We start from the raw sequence: 20,750 nt of genomic DNA on the forward strand, positions 1-20,750 counted from the left end.
AACCATCTTACAGAGTCCTGGGAATAAAAATGCACATTAATATTAATATATTAGTGAGGTTGGAGTTGCTGAGGAAACTAGATAGTTTTGGTTTTACTTCTTTTCACTTCTGACTAATACAGACAATCCATGGTGGCCTTCACAAATATTATAAGTTTGGCTTCAGATCTGTTTGTCTTCTTACAATTCCCAAACTAGTGTGTCCTAATTTATTCGTATAAGGCAGGCCACATATAAGTACCATTTTGAGTTTAATGGATCTCAAATACATTTTAACAGGAACAAAGGGTAAGATTAGTTAACTGCAGTTTTGTTGAGTTAATATGGGAGAGATTATAACCTTGAATGGAAAAGGTGCTAAGACACTCAAACCAGCTTTCAAAGTTCTTGGAAGGAAGAAAAAAAAAAAAAAAAAAAAAAAAAAAAAAAAAAAAAAGGAGGATAAACAGGAGGTGAAGGAAAGAGAGGTCTTCCCTCTAATTCAAAAATTCTTGAAGTTGAGACAGTTGTGAGTGATGAATATTAGGACACCATCACTCAGTTTGAAAGTCCATTTCTGCAGGAATGGTTCGTGGCTGTGTTACCCACACCTATCATAACCTACCTTCTTGGCACCTGGAAAATAGCCCATTATGAATTGTCTTCATGGATTGGAACAGTAATTTTAGCAAGTTAGTAGGGATGATTTTGCATTTTTTTGTCACTAAATCTCAAAGCATTTACTTTAAAAAAAAAAAAAAAAAACACATTACAGATAATATACAATATTATTATTACTGTTAGCACTACTATATAGCACTCTGAATTTATCAGAGAACAGCACGTTTTAGAAAAGCTGTTGTTTTTTTCTAGGCCAAGTATGCAAGGTGATAGCAATCTAGCAAGATTTCCACAAAGTTAATCGGAAAAAAAAAAAAAAAAAAAAAAAACACTCTGTTGCATGATTATCAGTCTTTCTACACCTAACTTAAGAGTTTATTCCTTTAACCTAGTCTCTCAGTACTTTTTTTTTTTTTTTCCCTTTTCCTCTTGCATTGAATTGCCACTTGAAGAAAACAAAACAAAACAAAACAAGAACCTTCAGTCATTCTGAGAATGCCTCAGAGAAATCTTTCTCTACTTCTGGACCTAGAACCTGAACCTAGGACTATTGGATTTATTTTGTTACTTGTTAACTGTATGTTTGACAAGAAATGAAAAGGAAATCATAAATAAAAACAGTATCCACAGTATACATACAGTATTTTGTGAATGCATGGGCCTTGCATCATCTTACGTTTGTAGGAACGATCTCTTTCTGTACTATATTAATACTACATTCTGAATTTATTTTAAACAGTAAAAATGTATTTTAAGTGATCTGTTTTAAATTTAAGGTGAAGATACAACAGAAGTCATTGGTCTTTGTTCAGCACGTTTGTAAAAGCCAATAGTCAACTACAACATTTAATTAAAAATAAACCCTGAAGTACAATTTCCTTGTTGCCTGTGAGAGATAAGAGTGCAATCTGCAAAGAAACCAATTGCATACATTCCACTCATACCCTTCAGAGAGGAACAATAAAATGTCAGAGCAAAACCTTTGAAGCTAGAAGTTGCAAGGGATCCAAGCCAGAGGGAGACAGCAGTGCTTAGGTTTGAGTTAATTTGAATTTGTTTCTGTGAAAAAAATTGGATCACTGCCAATTACACATTCACATAAAATAATCATTCCTTTCAACATAAGCTGAGTATTAGGGTTTATCCACCAGACGAGTCAGTTTTCAAGATGGACTGATAGTCCACCTCCTTCTAAGTCAATAACGTAACCCACTGAAGGATCATGCCCATTATGTAGAATTTATTGGTAGGTCACTTATGTTTTAAATATAATTATCTGTTCTTCAGATCACTAAACAGTTACAGATATTCAGATGAAAAATATTTTTTTTTTCTGGGTGTATGCAGGTAATATAGTTATTTACTTATCTATTTAATTTAGTTATCTGAAATATAGTTATTTACCTATTTTATATAAGGCCTTTTCAAAGACAGTTGAATTATTTTTTTTTAAGTGAAAACATGCTTTATTTTTTATTACTTCCAATGAGACAAGTTAGAAGGACAATGCACAATAAAATTTCCCTTCAACATCAGAGTAAAAAGTAAAAACATTCACCAGTTGGAGCACAGTAAATTAATATCTAAGTAGCTAAACCCAAATATTATTGTAGTCATATCCATTTTTTTCTACACTTTCAAACAGGCACTCATGAGAGAGAAGCTGAGTCAATATCTTCTTGCTAGAACATGATGCATTTCAAGAGATCAGAGCTTTTAGCTGCCTTAGTATGCACCTCCTTTTCTATTTGGCACACATTAAAAAACAAAAACAAAACAATAAACTAAGCAAACAACAACACCAACAACAAAACAAAACAAAACAAAACAAAACACCAGGAGGAAAGTACTGCTTTGCTCCTGACCTGAATTTGTTAGTAAATCTTCAAGATTTATTAAAAAACATTGTATTTCATTTCAATGCCCAAACACACCTGTTGGTACCACTATCACTAGGAGATGGGAACTATTTAATGTGGTACATACAATATATTTCTACAGCAACTTTTATCTGTGTTTCCTACATTTTATTCAGTGGATATGTTCACCTAATCTGATAAAGATTTTTCATAGAATCATAGAGTCATAGAATGGCTTGGGTTGGAAGAGACGTTATAGATCACCTAGTTCCAATCGCCGTGACGTGGGCAGGGACACCTCCCACTAGACCAGGTTGCTCAAAATCCAGCCTGGCCCTGAACACTTCCACTTTTTCAGCCTCTGACATTTTAAAATCACAGGATTTTCTGAAAACTTCCAATACTAACTAATGTCTGTTTCCCATCTCACACAGAAAAAATTATATTTTACATTTTCTACTGTGACCCAAAATCTTTATTTGTGATACCATAAAAGCATACTACTTCCCAAATAATTGTGTGTCAAATGATTATATTATTCAGAGAAAGGTCTACCATCATACCTAACACTGGTAAGAATAAATGCACTGTGCATCAGCATTTTAGTAATTGTATCTAGATAAATCCATCAGATTATACCTCTTGAAGACCCTCAGTTCGAAACACCTTAGCTCAAAAGGCAGCATGCCTGCTTTCGGCTTCCTTGGTCAACCAACTTTGACAAGATTTCACTTGAGTGTCAGCATAGCAGCAGGTTAAAGCTACACAAATATTAGATGTGACATATGTACCAACAATGTATTGGTAGCACTGTAAAATCTATGATACAGGTCTGAGCAGGCACTGTGTAATTTCTAGCCACTTAGCTGTAAAAAAATAAAAAATATAATTTGACAGGAACTGTCTTAACTTCTATTTACTGGTGTTAGCAACGATGTAGAGTGAAAGGAAATTGATTCCTAGGTTCTATAAATCTTTTGGAGTGGGTTGACTGTGGATTTAAATACCTTCTTACTTGGGCTCCCTTTAGGCCTATACCTATTTTCCCACTTCTAATAAGCAATATTTATAAATTTATAAACTTCTAATAAGCAATATAATAAATATTTTCATTTTTATAAAACAGTAATTTAGGATGCTTTCTTCACACTTACATAATTTACTGCCCTAAGCTGTTTTATGACTAGCTTCACCAGTCTTGTAATTTCCCAGATAAATGGGCTTTAATATTGCTGCAAATAACCAATTTCCAAGAATCATGACCAAAACAAGAACAGTACGTCCTCACTCTCTGCAGACAGCAATAATCTGAGGCTGTCTTTTGAGGCTTGTTTCGGTCTAAAAGCTGGCACATTTGCTTTGGTTATTCCTACTGTCCACCATTGGTTATGTGGTTATTCCTGCTTCCACCATTTTAAGATGACATGCAATTTCAGGAAATTGCTCAGATTCTTCATTTGATAACTCCCATTTCAAAAGTCTGTTAGAAGGTAGCCTAAGCCTATGGAGCACAAGGAAGACAATTATTTAATCAGGATTTCTTTGCTGGGTAAAGAAATATCATCACCACATTTTCAGATGACTGCTATTCTGCCACCATTACTCACTTCAAATGGTCTGCAAAGAGTTGAACTGAAATTTCACAAAATATCCAAAATATCACTACTCAGTGTGTGGTCAAAGCTGTGCCTAATACACAAATGAGGTTGCAGTAGGTAAGACCATGATCTAAAATACTGTTCAGTATGAGGAAGAATTCTGACTATCAGAACTGACCTGGTGCATATCCCTTGCTGATGGATTATTCATTATTTATCCACACTCAGTTCCCAAAAGATGGAGCTAGCAGTCTCGACAAAAGGATTTCATTCTGCAGAACTCCACAGAGCAAGCCAGAGCAGTACTTGCTCTTAGTATGAGCAACCATTTCTTGAAAGTATGTAAATAGGCATTTGGCAGCAGCGAGAGCTTGAAGTACTTGAAACAGAAGCCAAGTGAGAATGGAGAGTAGACAAACTTCTGTCAGAAGACTGTGCGTGTGACATGCGCTGTTGTTTAGCAGATAAATTTCCAAAGTAGATTTGTGATTTCACCTGCTTCCATGGAGTTACATTACTCTGAGGAAACAGAATGATACTATCACCCTTCTTTGTTACCCAGGGCTTTTCACAAGACTGCAAGTTTTAGAGAACACTTAGAACTCTTTTTTTTTTAGAACTTTTTTTTTTTTTGTCTATTTGTTTTGTTTTGTTTTCCCAACCAATTACAGGCAAAGTCTCAAAACTTATTCCCGAAGTCCTGCTCAAAAGCAATTTTCCATCCTCCTGATTGGTTTACAAACAATTGTTTCAATGTGTTTTTATAGTTTGGTTTTGGCTTCTAGACAGATACCCGTGAAAGGAAACACACAATTGAAAGGAAGAGAACACAATTTCTGCAATTTAATGACCTGTTTTTTAATTCTAAAAATTAGTCCAATTTTTTAATTCTAAATCTTTATTTTTCAGCTTTTGTTTTTAATGTCCACTCACTGTAGAAGAATAGCTGCAGGGTCTGACAGCCTTGGATTCTTTCTATTTTGCTAATGACTGATTTGACTCATCATAGCTATAGTCTTACGTGAATTACCTCTCTTATGTTGTGTTTAATAAAACCATCTTCTCTACTGTAAAAAAAAAAAATAGACTTTTCAAAAAAAAAAAAAAGATACAATCATATCACCCATTCTTTTTTTTTTTTTTAATTGAATTTTATTTTTAATATTATTATTTTTTATACTAAGGCATGAGTTACATGTTTTCCCTGGATAAAAAAGTTTTCTGACTGGGTCCATAAGCCAAAGCACAAGCAAAAATACAAACAGAAATCTTTTTTCTGCCATTCAAGCACATGCATTCAACTAATATTGCAGTAAGAATAATAAATTATTCTTACTTACAGTAAGCAGTAGCACACACTTTTTTTTTTTTTTTAAAGAAAAAAAAAACTACATCAGAGATATGGTTCTGATTGACTTTTTAGCATTTGAAAGAATTCATTTAAGCAATTGAGAACTCCTCCAACCATTTATACATTATTCACTAGAATGGTTGAACTGAAATTTTTGCTCATGTCAGCCTGTAGAGAATAAAGTAAAACAATATTACTCAGTGGTATCATTAACACTGCATTGCTGGCTACTGATTATCAAATCTTTACCCATCAACACACCTTCAAAGTAGAGAACATTTCTTGTCATTAGGGGAACTCAGCTAAAATAATATTAGCAGGTGAACATGAAATTAAAGCTACATCAATAACAGAAATTCAGTGCACTCTGAGAAGGCAGTCTATATTAGAGATTTAATCTTTCATTTCTTATTTTTGTTCCTCCCAGCCCAATGGCTGGACAACCCAGACATCACTGAATCCTTAGAAAGTAACAAATACCTGGCAAACTGAATAAAGAGTTATCAGAGAAAGATCTGAAAACAATCTCTCTCCTCTCCCAGTAAGAAGCCAAATGATCATACTGGGTAATGATCTTCAGATAAATTGAAATTACTTCAGCATCATGTGTAATTGGCAGCAAGATTTTGCATATAAGCACGAGAACCAAAACTTCTCAAATGAGAAGCCAGAGGACCAGAAAATAATTTGAAACAACAAAGGGCAAGGAAGCAAAGAATCAAATGAACCATAGCTCTTCCATAATCTAGATACTTGGGATTTTGAAATGATGCCAGTTCCCTTTGTCCAATCTCCTATGCAAATAAATGCCGTACATTTGGGCGAAACATGAGCACACCTTTTATTTGAGCACACACAGAAGCATCTCTGTGACACCAGAAAAGAATATCCAAATTCTGTGCCTCAAAATACTGTAGTGAATCACTAGCAAATTATTCAACTTCCTAGAGACCAATACACAACCCTCCAGACTTTTGAAGTCAAAAACTAAGAATTTAGGCATTTTCTGGCACAGGGAGCTGTCAGCAGAAGCTCTAACTCAGAATTAAACTTGCCCTATCTCACTTTAGTTACTTGTCCTTTATGTGAATAGGAACCCAATTGTCCAAGACAGGTAGGTGATGATTGCTCTGAGTCTTACAAACCTTCACAGACCTTTTTCAGGTCTAGTAAGACTGGAAGGATACCAGAATGAACTCAGCCTTTCTTCTTAAATTTTCTAAGATATTTGTATTTGGTTAAAGACAAAAGGTAGGACTGGAAACCAATATACAAACTAGTTCTTTGCATGTAAGAGCAGGGAAAAAAAATCTAACTTGTGACTTTACAGAGTGTAATCTTACATCTGTTATTCTAACAGACAAAATATTGCCTGGCAACAGGCATCACCACATCTTCAGAACTTATAAGTACCCTATATAACCAGCAGCAGTAGATTAAAGGTTTAGATTTGTCTGTAAAAAATACAGTCATATGGAAAATGTGTGTGTCTCATGAGTTATGGAGGAGTTATCTGTATCCAGATATTGAGTTTGTCACAAAAACAGCTCCAAATCTATTTTTGGATTTCATCTCTTGTCACAAACTGACACGGTAGTTCATTACTCTCATAGAGCAGACAGGAAACAAAATAAGAACATTGAACTTCAGAATTTTCAAAATCCAGTCATGAATCTAAACTTAGGCACATTATACCCATTCACCAAGAGATATTTCAGAAAACGATCAATACAGGAAAAAATGTAAATTAGGGAAAACAAAACAGAAACTAAAAATATGGCATACTGAATGTATCATCAGGATACATCTCTGTCAAAAGAAATAATTATATTCTGATTATAAATGGATGTAGAACAACAATTTAGCCAGTTATAAATGCCTAATTCAAGCTTATTTGGCACATTAAACTAGATTCTAAATTTTAGAAATCCACCAGTTATAAGAAATTACTCCAGGCACTAAATTTTACAATGAAGTCAATAAAAATAAGAGACCAGATGTGAACCACCCTTCCAGCCACATAAGTTATGGCTGAGATTTATGCCATACTATGTAAATTCATGCTTAAGGGAATAGACACACTTTTTTTTTTTTTTTTTTTTTTTTTTTTTTTTTTTTGTGCTAACACTATGCTGCCTTTGGTTCCATGTGTTTTGCAGTTCTGTGTCTTTATGGATTGTCCTCACCTATGAAGTATTTGCCATACCGTGACTAAAACAAACAAACAAACAAACCAAAATCAATAACAAAAACAGCAAAACAAAAATAACCTCAAAACCTCAAACAGCAAATATCAGAAGTCATACAGGTCACTCAACCATCACGAGAACTGAGGTGATGGATTAGTTTTGAGCAGACATGAAAGAGCCTCAGCACAGGTTTTTGAATATGTGGAAGCTACTAATAATGAACTGTAAAGGAGAGCTTGACCTCTCTTTTCCCAAATCTCTTTTACCCCAAATTTTCCAATAGCAGTTTCCTGACATGACACACCACACACCTTATTCATAGGAATTTGCTCACAGCACCGCAGACTGAAAGTGATGGAGTAACTGCTGCTCACAGCTGGCTGAGCAGAACACGGTAGTGCTCTCGCTGTCTGTGCTGAAAAAGAAAAAAAAAAAAAAAAAAAAAAAGTAACTTTTTCTCCAGATAAGATACTGAGAGTGTCTGCTAACAATGATTTTACAGTTATTTAATCTGTATTAACATCCAAGATAGCCTTTGATCAATATACAAAGTTAAGAAATTGAGCTAAAGAATAATTTTGTCTCCAAATAATTTAGATTGACAGATTCCTTTGGCGGTTGTAGGCATTATTGAAACAGATTAGGTTAATATAGTTTAAAGAAAAAAGTGACAGCTCAGTTTTGCAGTGAAGAACCACTTTGAGAATGAGTTCTATCTTAACTGACAGTTCAGCCCAAGGATTGATGACATGAGGAATGCTTCATTCCTGTCTTCTAGTGTCAATTATTAATCTGTTTTTGCATTACATTTGAGGAGTCACAGTCAGCTTCCTGGTCCCACATTAGGTAGCGTGCAGCAATCTTCACCAAAAATATAATTCATTCAGTAAAAAGTAAAAATGATCTTGATTGTCAGCTTAAAGCAAGACACCACTGGGGCTCTGGCTCTTATTTGAAGTAATTTCCATATAGATACTTGATTAATTTTTTGTTTAAAGAAGGATCTTTTTTAACTGTTTGCATTAGAACTTCACAGTTCACCAAAGTAACACAAAACTTCACTAAGGCTTCACAGAATAATAACTTTACAGGAAAGTATTTTATATTCGTATTTTATATTACATATTTTATATATTATATATGCTGAGCCAGTTGGAATTGATTAAACATGACAATTGTTGATGTAGTTGATGAGAAAAAATAAAATTTCCAAAAAATTCAATTAATATTTCCCAGTTAAACCAGTCAGTGTGAGAATAGCTATTCCTTTATCAACTATTATGTGTAATGTCACTGTGTCCTTTTTTTTTTTTTATGTGTGTGCATATTTCTCAACTTGCCAAAGGCTGAATATTAGAAAACTTGTTCATGTAGTACAACAACATCCAAAACACAAAATAATGCGTCTGACAAAAATGACATATACTAATATACATTTTCTACACTAATCTTTAGCAAGATTGGAACTGCTCCTATTAAAACATCCGCATTAAAATTTCAGGTATACAGTAAGAGATATCCAGATAGGTAGGAGCAGTTGAGAAATATAATGCAGTTGCAGTGTTATGTCTGAAAGGGGGTGGAGTTCTTTATAGAGCTTCTGTGGCTATAGATGGTGTACTTGTATTTGCTTTCAGCTTTCTCACTTCAAGTCATCAAATGCAATGAATATTTCATGAAGAATATGTGGAAGGGACTCTCATTTTTACAGGGTTAGCCTATGAAATATTTTGGATGAATTGCTGGTTTTCTGTCACTTTAATCGGAAAGAAAAAAAATAAATTGTGTTAATCAACTAACCCATTCTACTTTTCCTTCAGGACATTGGACATTGATTTGAACTATTAATATGACTGAAGAAAAAAATTGCAATGATATACTGTTTGGTTTAGTTCCTTGTTTTTAGTTCCTTTATTTTTTTTCCCTTGTCCTTTGTGAAAATAAACATCATTTGCAAAAGATGATCTCATAACACTGGAATTTAAAGTAAAAAAGCGAAAGCCTTTGCAGTATGTAATTTTGATAAATTCATTTTTTTTTTTCTTAATGTTATCTTACAAGGTTTTCAGTAACCCATTGTTCTTACCCTGTACAGCAAGGTCTACTAACCACCGACCTGCAGAAAGTTCTGTCTCCACTGGCTCATCAGCCAGTAGCTTTGGCAGTGGATATAGCATGGATAGTGAAGGCAGCAACAGTGCCACGGGAGAGAATAATCTGTTTCCCATCCCAAGAATGTAAGGCTTTTCCTTTAATATACTGAATCCTCTGTCCTTTGAGAATGTGTAGCACTTTCACTTGCCAGTCATCTTATGTAGTCTCCTCTGCAGACAAGTTATGCATTAGAATAGCACTTAAATAGGTAGAATTTCTCAGAGCTCATACCTTCCTTTTGCTTTGTTGAACGTTGAATTGTTATTAACCAACCAAATCTCTACCTAAACCTCATAAATTTATTGTTGTCACACTGGACAGGTTGTCTTCAATGCAACGGTGTAGAGATGAGCTTGGGTTATGTTTTAAAAGTGCAGTTTTCCTAGGCTAGAGAATGCTTAATTTAAATTTTCAGACTGACCTCCTTCTTGAAACACGTGTTAGTTGTGCAAATTAAATGCAGATATTGGATCCAACTGATCTTTCCCCTAGGTTTTAAGAGTTTGAGCAGAATTTCTCCAAAAGGTTTTGGTTGGAAATTTTAGTTCAAGATTTTATTTTTTATTTTTTCCCTGAGGTGTCTGTAGTACCAAGCTATTATCTGTACAGTGATCCTATAAAATGATTACACAGTAAACAACTAAGTTTTACCAGGATTTCCTTCCCCTTAACTATGGCAGTATAAATGTTCATTTTGCAATTTCACTTATAGTCCTTTACAGGAAAAAAATAATGTCTCTTGATCAGCTTAATGTTTGTAGCCTGAATTTTTATAGTTTGACTCTTCTCAAAATATTATTCAGTAGTAATGCATTGTACTGAACAATGTAGTGTAGTTCTTTCAGCATCTGAAATAGTTGTTCCATGTTTTTCTCCAGGACACAAGTTTTTGCTTTTCCTTTGCAGCCTAGACATATTAGTTAAAGCTGCAATAAAGAACATGTTTTAAACTTTCTAAAAAAGGTTAGAACTTTTTTTTTTAAAAAAGACTCCAGGACTCCATTCATTCTCTAGAACGGTGATATTTCTAAGTATTCACTATTCGAAAAAAATAAAATAAAATAAAATAAAAATTTCTTTATAAGTTGCTAAAGGCTAAAGAGGAAAACAGCCTCCAAACTAGGATTTCTTTTTTTTATCTTCAGAATCTAGGAGGACAATGTGAGCTGAGGCTGTGGGGTGCAAATTGCTTAATCTTTATTGAACTTTTCACTCATGTTATTTTAGCTTAAAATGACTTGTACTTTCCAGTGGCAAAAAGAGATTATTTTTAATTGGAATTGTCTATCTCAAAAGATAATTATTTTGTAGCCATCTCTAATGAGAAAAGCAAAGGTGCATAAAGTCCTGTGTACAGAAACACAAGATGCAGCAAAGCTCAACAGTTTTTAGTTCACATATACAAAATTGAAGTCCAAATAGTATCGCTTACTGTGTATTTTTTTAGCAATGTGACAGTATCTACAGCTACTTAGTAGCTGGCTGGCATTGGTTTATTAAGCCTGAAATCAGCTTCACTTCTACTGAAAAAAAAAAAAAAAAGAAAAAAAAAAAAAAAAAAAAAAAAAAAAGGAGTCTCCACAGCTTTCAGCTTTTCCCTTAAATTAAATAAAATATATCCAGCCTTCTTATTTTCTGCTCCGTGGACTAGACAATATTTTTTTTATTATCATATTTTTAAGGTAATTTTTTTGTATCCTGATATTGGACAGAACCACTAAAAGTTACACAGCACATAGAGAGCAAATGCTTACTTTTTTTTATTTACACTACAATATAATGAAAATGAATGACAAAATTACTATTTAACAACTGAGACCTGTGGGATTGTCTTTGGGGAGAACGTTTTAAAACAGATAACTGGTTCTATTTTGAAGTCTGGATAAAAATAATGGTATATCTGAATATATGCTTGACTGAAATTCTAGTCAGCATCATGGTCACACTGATTTGTTAATGACTTCAGGGACTCTGATCCTGTATACTAATATAGCATAAGACCACACATCACAATTTGAATGAAAAGCATTAAGTAAGCTAATCAATTTAAAGTGTATTGGTATATAGAAACACTTTTGTTGGTAAGTTCTCTGTTTAGATTAAGTTTCTGATCTATCAATAGAAAAAGAGGCTGCAATTTAAACTGTACTTTGGTCTGAATGTTTTTAGTCATAAAAACATTTATTCATGAAATAAAAGAATTTGTGACGTGATGGAAATTGTTTGAAGAGGTAACTTAGAATACTTGCCTATATTAAATATTGCTTTAATTATCAAGGGAAATTAATCATTTAATACAGCTAAATAAATTTTCCTATTTAGGAAGGAATTTGTAAAAAAACCTCCTTTTTCTAAGTGTTATATCCCTGAAAATTACTTATATTCCCATCTATGATAAAAACTATGCCATTGTACTGTGTAACCACCTATACCAGTAAAATGTCTGTAAAATGATATTAATTTATAATGCAAAGGTGAAGATCTACCAAAAAATGTGTGAGGAATCTAGCCTTAGGGACTAATAATTCTTGTATTGCACTTGTAATATGCTTTGTAAAATATTAGCTCACAGAAGAAGAATAACTTTTAATTAAAACTGAGTTTGAAATCACTTTATAAACTGACATTATGTTCATTTTCTGTTCATTGTGAACATTCTGTTGCTGTCATGAAATGTAAAGCTGGTTCATTGGTAGCAAAGAATCACTGACCCTTTAACCCCAGAGGAATAACATGTATATGAAGTTAAATGTTTATATTCTCTATCACAGCATTTCAGAGTCTTACAGGAGAAAGACAAGTAGAAGCATAAACATCTTAAATGTTTTTGAGGGTAGTTATAGTCATCCATGTATATTCACACATGTATGCATGCATGTACATACATATACAAGCATGTGGAAAGAATTTTAAAAACTTAAAGGCTTTCATCTTACCTAACACTCACTGCCAGAAAATAGACATCCAGATTTTCATCCAGCTTCTTTCTACATCCGATGGAGAAAGATAGAGGCTGCAATAGCATTCTTTATTCCACTCACCTTATTTTAAGATTAATGTAAGTTTCAGAACTTGTCTCTTATGCTAAACCTAAACTGTAATTTAAAAGTAATCATTAAAATAAAATAATGACCACAAACATGCACTACCTGAAGTAATGGTATTGTAAAACAAATAGCAACTCAGTGACTCCTTATATATTTCACCATTCACCAGAACAGGATGAAGTGAGGAGAGGAGTTATACTCCTCTTTTTTTGTTTGTTTGGTTGTTTTTGTGTATATATATATATATATTTTTTAAAAAAAAAAAAAAAGAAAAAGTTCTCTGAAGTGATCTTTCCAAATATCGATAATAGTAATAGAGAAGTTTGTCCACTTTATTTTCTTGAAATTATGTATACATATATATATTTACAGTTTATTTATTTATTTAATGCCTGTTTGTCTTGTGCTGGGCCAAATCTCATTGGTTTAGGTGAATAATTTCCTTAGATCTCATTTCTTCATGGTCTCATTGACAACTATGACCATGTTTTTTTAACAGAGGGAAGATGAGCCAGAATGGACAAGAACCTGTAAAGCAGTCAGGAGTGGGATTAACCGATGCAGAAGGTAAAAAGAAATACAAACAACACTACAGTGGTATCCCGTTCTATTTATAGAACTGATATGATGATTTCTCTTACTTGTTATGTTATGAAAGATTAGCTTATGTTCTCTCTGTATTATAGATTAAGGTCCTGGCTTTCATTTACTCTGAGGGCCCTTTACAAATAACACTAATGTAATGAGTCTTCAGTTCAAATGAAAACCTTGTCTTGCCTGTTTATTTAAAGTAATTAAATAGTTAGATTGCAATGAATAATATCTGTCTATCAATGTTCATTGCTTTTCATAGTACTGGAATAAAAAATATGAAGTATGGAGCTGATTCAGTACCCATTCAATCAGTAGAAAACATCCAATGTCTGTCAGGCTCTATTTTTATAGAATTTCAGAATATTTACTTTATGAAGTAATTATTTATTTTGGTGACTATATAAAATATTAAATAAAAATGTTAGATGAACATCAAGCTTGACTACTGCACTTAGACTGTGATGAAATTCTTATCTGATTGGGAAATCTTGAGTGATTTTTTTTTTTTTTTTTTTGTATGAATGTGGTACTGCTAAAGAAGGAGCCATTGTAATATTGGAGCTGGGAAGAGCCTGACAGTATGGCTGTTACAGTTTCATGAGCAATGCAATCATCATGTATAATAATGGACAACTGCATGACACTTAAGAGACAGTGTTTTGTATTAAAGGATATGTTAAGAAAATTCCATTTCCCTTTGTGTAGAAGGTATATTCTTTCAATATATGTTTCTGTTGACCTCAAATATAAAACTTAATTGTCATGAACTTCATGTTATTATTGAAAAAAATATCTTTATCATTTTAATGCATTTCAGCACTGCTTTGGGTTTTTAATTAATTCATAAATTGAAATTCATATATACAATTAAAGTTAACTTCATGTTAAGTTCAGCCTTAAGAAATCAATATTTATCAGGTTTCTGCAATCTGTATACATGAGGTAACAATTGCTTTTGCTATATTTGAGGTAAAAATCATCTAATGTTGCACAGATTTGAAGAAATTAAACCAGAATTTGAAGGGCGAACAGTAAACACTCTTTTTCAAAGCAAGAGTCCTGAACTGTGTATATACATTTTACTAATTCTTTAAATACATGTTACTCGTCGTGCAAAAATCCAAATTCAGATGCTTATCAGACTTCAATTTGTTCAAGGGTATTTCTAAATATTTTTAAAATTAACTACTTTTAAAAAAGAGAAGTGGTGGGAAGAAAATGGGAAATCAGGAATTTTCCATTTTTACTTTGTGATGATATGTTTTATACAGAACGATAACTGTAAACAAATAGCTTTCATCATTTTGTTCTTCATGAATTGCCCCCTAGTTAATGTTTTGGATCATAAACTTCAGTACATACAAATACAAAATGTTTTAATGTGATGTTTGCATCTCACACAGACAAGCACACGCATAAAAACAAACAAAACAAAACAACAACAACAAAACTTTACAAACTTTCAAAAAGATATGTATGCAGCATTTGGTCACTAAAAGTGCTTTTCCAGCCAAGGGCATATTTCTGCTAATCTTCAAAATCTGCGGGTAGCTGACGAGATGAAATTCCCTAATTTTCACTTATAATGCAACTAAATTCTCCTAACCTGAAAACTCTAAGATCTGCAATTACAAGTCTGAAAAAGATTAATGGTCCTCACTAAGCATTTTTTCTCCCATTTGAAAGAAGCTGGACTGGCCAACCAAGTTTTTAGTGTCTGACTTCTAGCTGACTATATTGATACTGATCAATTTCAAATGATAAACTTAAGTCCAGAAAACCTTTCAAGAACCTTTCAGTTTCAGCATGTAAATATAATTAGCTTGCAGAGTTCAGAATTCAGAGGAACTCAAGATTAACCAAAATTATTTCAGGATTATAGAATTATTGTGGTGTTATTTTGATAAATGAAAAAAAAAAAAAAAAAAAAAAAAAGTGAATGAAAATCTTAAAGTCTTCAAGATCATATTATATCTTTTCTGTAGCATGCTTTTCTATGTTATGGACCAGAGGAGCCCTGCAATTAACTGAAAGTAAATAGTCATTCCCATGTTTTATTAAGCAGTGGCTCTCATAGTTAACACTTGTATTCTCATTTGAAAATAAAGATTTAGTGTTATACTTTAAAACTTTTAACTATAGTACTATTTTTACATTTTCAAATACTCTTAATGGATGAATTATGTGAAAAGTAGCCTATGGATACTTTTAAAACTGTGTGGAATATATTTAATTGCTTCAACATGCGAGTCTACTGCTACTTGAAATATTTTAGTCACCCAGGCCATTCAAACAGGCCTGGCAAATATGGCAGGGGACTTAGACAAGATCTTTAAGACAGGTAGCAGAAGGCAAAGCAAGGTAGGAGTCTCAAATGGCAATGAAAACTGTTTTTTAGGAAGTTGAATCAGGACTGTGGCAACAGGGTTCAGATTCAGCTCACTGGGTATGACACAAAAATGTACGTCAGCAGAATCATCAGGGAAAAAAATGCTCCTTTTGTAATTGTTTACCCACTTGAGAAATGTGCTAATGTTCTGTTGGGAATGTTTTTGTGCTATTAAGATGTACCAGTTAAGTTATAAGTAAATATTGGAAAAGAGTATTATTTACTTTGCTGAAACAACCAAATGGTTGGTAAAAATAACCGTGAGTATTGCTATGACAACCTTTGTTTCTCTGAACATATCACTTTGTCATTTTCTGTATTTTCACACTAGTTATTAATATAAAATAATTCAGAATTTTGTTCTTGGGCACTGTGTTACAGTTATTTTTATGATATGCGCTGTTGCATGCTATCTTATACTTGCAATTCTGCCCTGAGCAGAAAAAAAATAATTTTCTTAAACTTCAGTAAATCTTATGACACATATTGTGATCTTTGTTGAGTTAATGCAAACCAATTTCTCTATTCATTTCAGAAAGTGCAATATCTTTTGTTTAAAGATCACTCATGACATGTTTCTGGAATATTACAGACAATACAGACAAATTAATGAACGTGTTACATGTAAGGATTGAAACTAACAATTAAAAGCACATGATTAATATATTGATTCAGTCGTAGATCATGACTGGTTTATCTTCCCTATGTAACTGCTAAGCCAATAAATCACAGATGTTATTTTCCACCTAGCAACTATTTATCCAATTAAGAAATATATGGGGAAAATTATTTTCTTGTATTTCAAAATAGTAAATATACAAGATAATTCCAAGTACCATTACTTACAATAGAAAAGAGCTATAGCTATAACTAGCATTTTAACTGAAGTTTTAACATAATTTGTTATAAGTAAATTTTGGGTCTTCTCAGTTTGAAGATGCTATATACATGTAATATATCATTAGCATTACAGACACTGAGGTCCATCTGAAACAAATGATTTAGGAAAGATGAAAAATATTTTAGGAAACATCATTAAGCATGACCTGACTTCACTTGTTCAGTATTTCAGTATTCTTTGGAGTGAAGGAATACTTGCAAAGCCTCTATCATACTCTCTGCTTGGCCTCGTTGACAGCAAACTGTAAATATTATATGGGAACTGAGAGACTCCCTACCCACTTCCTCCAACATAGTGATTTATTTATTTATTTATTACTATTTTTCTTTGGGTTTCCATGTCCCGAATACCAAACACTTCTCTACACTGTTCCACCATGGCCCAACTGTTCACTTTCTAACCTTCCCACTATTCCTTTGAGCATCAACAGTGTACTAAAATTAATTCCCATAAGGAGGAAGCTCTCTCAATGTAGAAGTGAGTGAAACTGATCCAAAATGTCTAGAATGTTCTTATAAAACTTTTGTAGACCTATTTCCAGACCTGAGCAGGAGGAATATATTTATAATTTTTCAAAGTCTAACAACGAGATTACTGATATTGTGCAAGATAATAGAGCAGTACCCATTATTTACATAAACATTCATAAACTTTTCCAGAATTTTGCTTTCTGCATTTTATGCATTTGCCTGAGTTACAGATGGGAAAAAAAAAAAAAAAAAAAAAAAAAAAGTGAAATAGCAAAAAAAAAAAAAAAAAAGGTGAAATAGCATACAAACCTTAAAAGAGGTGCAGGATGTCACTCTAACACTCTAATAACATTTGGGAGGAAAGGTGTATGGTACCTGGAGTAAGTGACTGGTAATCATTTGACCCATAAATTCTTCTTCATATTTCCTGGAGTAGTCCTGGTGAAATTCCTGTTCACCATGTCTGCCTGGTATAGATACAGCAGATGGAAAAAAGGTCTTGCAAGCTGTATCTTCCTTTCTCTTGAAGGGATACCCTGGAGTAATATGTGGATTAGCTGTTGAGTAAAACAAGGCATGAAACAAACTGACAGTACAAGCACAGCCAAGCATTTCCGCTTTCTAAAAAGTAATTAAAACTCAGAAAAATGTATTGGTTCATTCTCCTTTTACTTGCAGTTTAGTCAGGCTAAAGTAACGTTAATTGAGTAAAAGTGCTCACTGGGTTATTACTGAGAAAGAACAAGGACTTTAGATGCTGCCTAAACATACTTGCCACATCATCACAATTTAAAAATTTAGCGAATTCTATTTCAACAATTCTATTGTTGTTGTTGTTTATTTTTAACTCCAATGGTTGAACTAAAAGAAGCATAACATTAGGCCTTCTGAAGACATTCAGAGACAAATGGTCTTTATTCCAGACCTTCAACCAGACAGATACAAGTGAGAGGAGAAAAGAAGGCAGATGAAGCAAAGACTAATCACAATACAGTTACTGAGATTTGCAAATTCTTTCCTATTCACAAATTTCTACTTTGATGTTTTAGTTGCCTAGGCTGAAAATATGTATTTTATTGCAGATGAGAAACTTGAAGTTATCTGTATTATTTCACAGAAAAAGAGGACTGTGAAATCAGATTAAAATATGATACTTAATATTAATGAAGCAGGTTATAATTATGACTGGACATCTTGCTGGATTAAAATCAAGGAGTTTTTTACTCTCTTTGTATAACTAATGGTGACTTTGAATAAGAACTGAGATTGGGAAAAAAGTAAGAGAGATTGGGTTAAAAAGAAATTATATAACTGTGATCATCTAAAACTTTCATTCTTTCATAATCAAGTATAATTTCTATTTTTGTATCTATTAGAAGGTAACTTCTGTGAAACATAATGCCATCTTTCTTTTTAACTGTTCTTAAATATACAAAAAATAAAGTTAAATTATATACTGTACAACTTCTCATTTCTATGTTTATGTCAGGAAGTGAATAAATAAATGGATGAATGGCAGTAGTCTCCAATTAACCTACAAATCATACATTGCATTTATTTTTCTTAAATGTAGTTAAATTTAACTTTTTTTTTTTTTTTTTTTAATTCCTATCCTCTACCACATAATCCCTGACTCGCAAAACACTAGAAGTATAATTATCAGCAGTAAATGAGCAAGACAGAACCAGTTTTTTTCACAACAGCAGAGAATTTAATTTGTTTTGCAGTAGTTCCATGTTTCTGTACCAAGGCTCTATCCGGTTCTTTTCATTTTAAAATACTATCTCAAAACTACAAACAGAACCATCTATTATGTTCTTACACAAATGGGATATACTGTCTTTGCTTGTGCTGTCTTCCCAATAACTCATCAGTGTTGAATCTTCAGTGCTACCACATACTAAAACATAAGAGAACCTGAAAAAATAGGCTGGACTTTCAAGCATACTTCTTGAATCAATAAAATCTTGTAACCTCTGAGTACTTGACTGTTGACTTGATTGTAATGGATATTGAGCCATGAATTTAAGGAGAAAATCAGTCAATCTAAAGTGTTACCAACACTGACCTGAGCATTCTCTGAATTATATATATATTTTGTTTGTTTCTCAGTTCATGTCTAGTAGTATATAGAAAAAGAAATTGCTGAACACTCTCAATGAGTTTCTTAAAGACAAACACAAACTTGTTCATCTCTTTTCTAAACTACGTTTTTTAGCAGTAATAAACCCCGTGTTTATAGGTTTATTGAACCATTGTGACTTAAACATTGTTTCTAAAATAAAATATTTCTGACTCTAAATAAAAGAGTTAAAATGTGATCCTTGCTCAGGATTAGATCTAAATGAAAGAATAACTCATTGTCAAGTTCCTCTACTATCTTTATAAATAAAAAGGCTACAGTTCACCCTCTCATTTTTTAAACTGTCTTTAACATAAAATCACAACCTTGCTTTCTGCCATCGTCTTCTAGCTAATCTAAAAGGATTACTCTCTAGTACTCTTGACAGCACAAGATTAATCAGTGCCACCAATATTTAAAGCAGAAAATACTAGCAAAAGGTGATTTCTTGATTTCTCGCCTGAATAACTGCTTTAATACAAAGTGGGAAAAAAAAAAGGGGGAGGGGGAGGGGGAAGTAGGATAAGTGAATATAAAGTAAATATTGCAGCTGCACTTGCATCTAGCCTGTCACATGCTGATTACCTCATACTGCACCACCTTTATTAAGGCGAATGATAATTTGTATTTCAAAAATTGAAAAGTGGGATATTCTTTCTGTCATAAGGGATCCTCAAACCATGAATGAGGCTTGAATACACTGACAGTAGTCTTTCTCCTTCTCTTTCTATTTTAAGTTATCTGTAACATTTTATACATGCTTCCCCAAACTAGGAATAACTACTCTAATACCTAAATAATTAGAAAAATTCTTTTAAGATAAAAAACAACAGCATCATAAACCTAAGAATGATTAGCTTCCTCCCAAAACTCTGGTAAACATTTTTTTCATCTATCCTTGATTGGTCCAGTTCTCTAATTTGCCCACCTGGCTCTCCAGTAATAATTGGAGCAATTAGTTCTACCTTCCTGAGGTATTTGCCCGTATAACCCAGCTGTTTTTCCTGAAAAGATGCAGAAAGAATTTAAATTTGAAAAGAAAAGAAAGGAAAAGAAAAAAGTGACTTCGTCCACAGATTAAAAAAAATAGGGGGAAATAGGACTAGGTAATCTTATGTATTATTGAATCCACATCAAAAACATTGCTTTATATAATTACAATCCACCCTATTGCTAAATTATTACTATACAGCATCATTAAAAGAGTAGTAAGTAATCCAGGGACTGTTTCTGTGAATAACTAGTGGCTGGTCAAGCTGTTTGGGCAACTCTTGTATGAACTGGGGCTGGCTGGATATTAGCTATTAACTCCTTTGGCAAGAAATTTTAAGTAGCTTGATATTTCTAAGCTTTCATTTGAAATGTTTGCTTTTTTCCACGAGATCTGTAAAAAAAATAATAACTATTAAGACAAAAACAAAACAAAACAAAAACCTTAAAGCAAATGAATTTCAACTTTAAACCAAAATAACACCC

General features: G+C 32.9%; 1 protein-coding gene across 5 annotated transcripts in view; it reads left to right on the plus strand.

The window, feature by feature from the left end:
- Positions 1 to 20,750, plus strand: part of PCLO (piccolo presynaptic cytomatrix protein) — a 365,900-nt gene that overhangs the window by 307,812 nt on the left and 37,338 nt on the right. For all 5 annotated transcript variants that reach the window (XM_032208140.1, XM_032208141.1, XM_032208145.1 and 2 more), the window contains exons 22-23: positions 9,693 to 9,834; positions 13,298 to 13,365. In XM_032208140.1, coding sequence (XP_032064031.1) covers positions 9,693 to 9,834; positions 13,298 to 13,365 — 210 coding nt within the window. The remainder of the gene's footprint in view (positions 1 to 9,692; positions 9,835 to 13,297; positions 13,366 to 20,750) is intronic.

Source organism: Aythya fuligula, chromosome 1, assembly GCF_009819795.1.
Source record: "Aythya fuligula isolate bAytFul2 chromosome 1, bAytFul2.pri, whole genome shotgun sequence".
NCBI classification, from domain to species: domain Eukaryota; kingdom Metazoa; phylum Chordata; class Aves; order Anseriformes; family Anatidae; genus Aythya; species Aythya fuligula.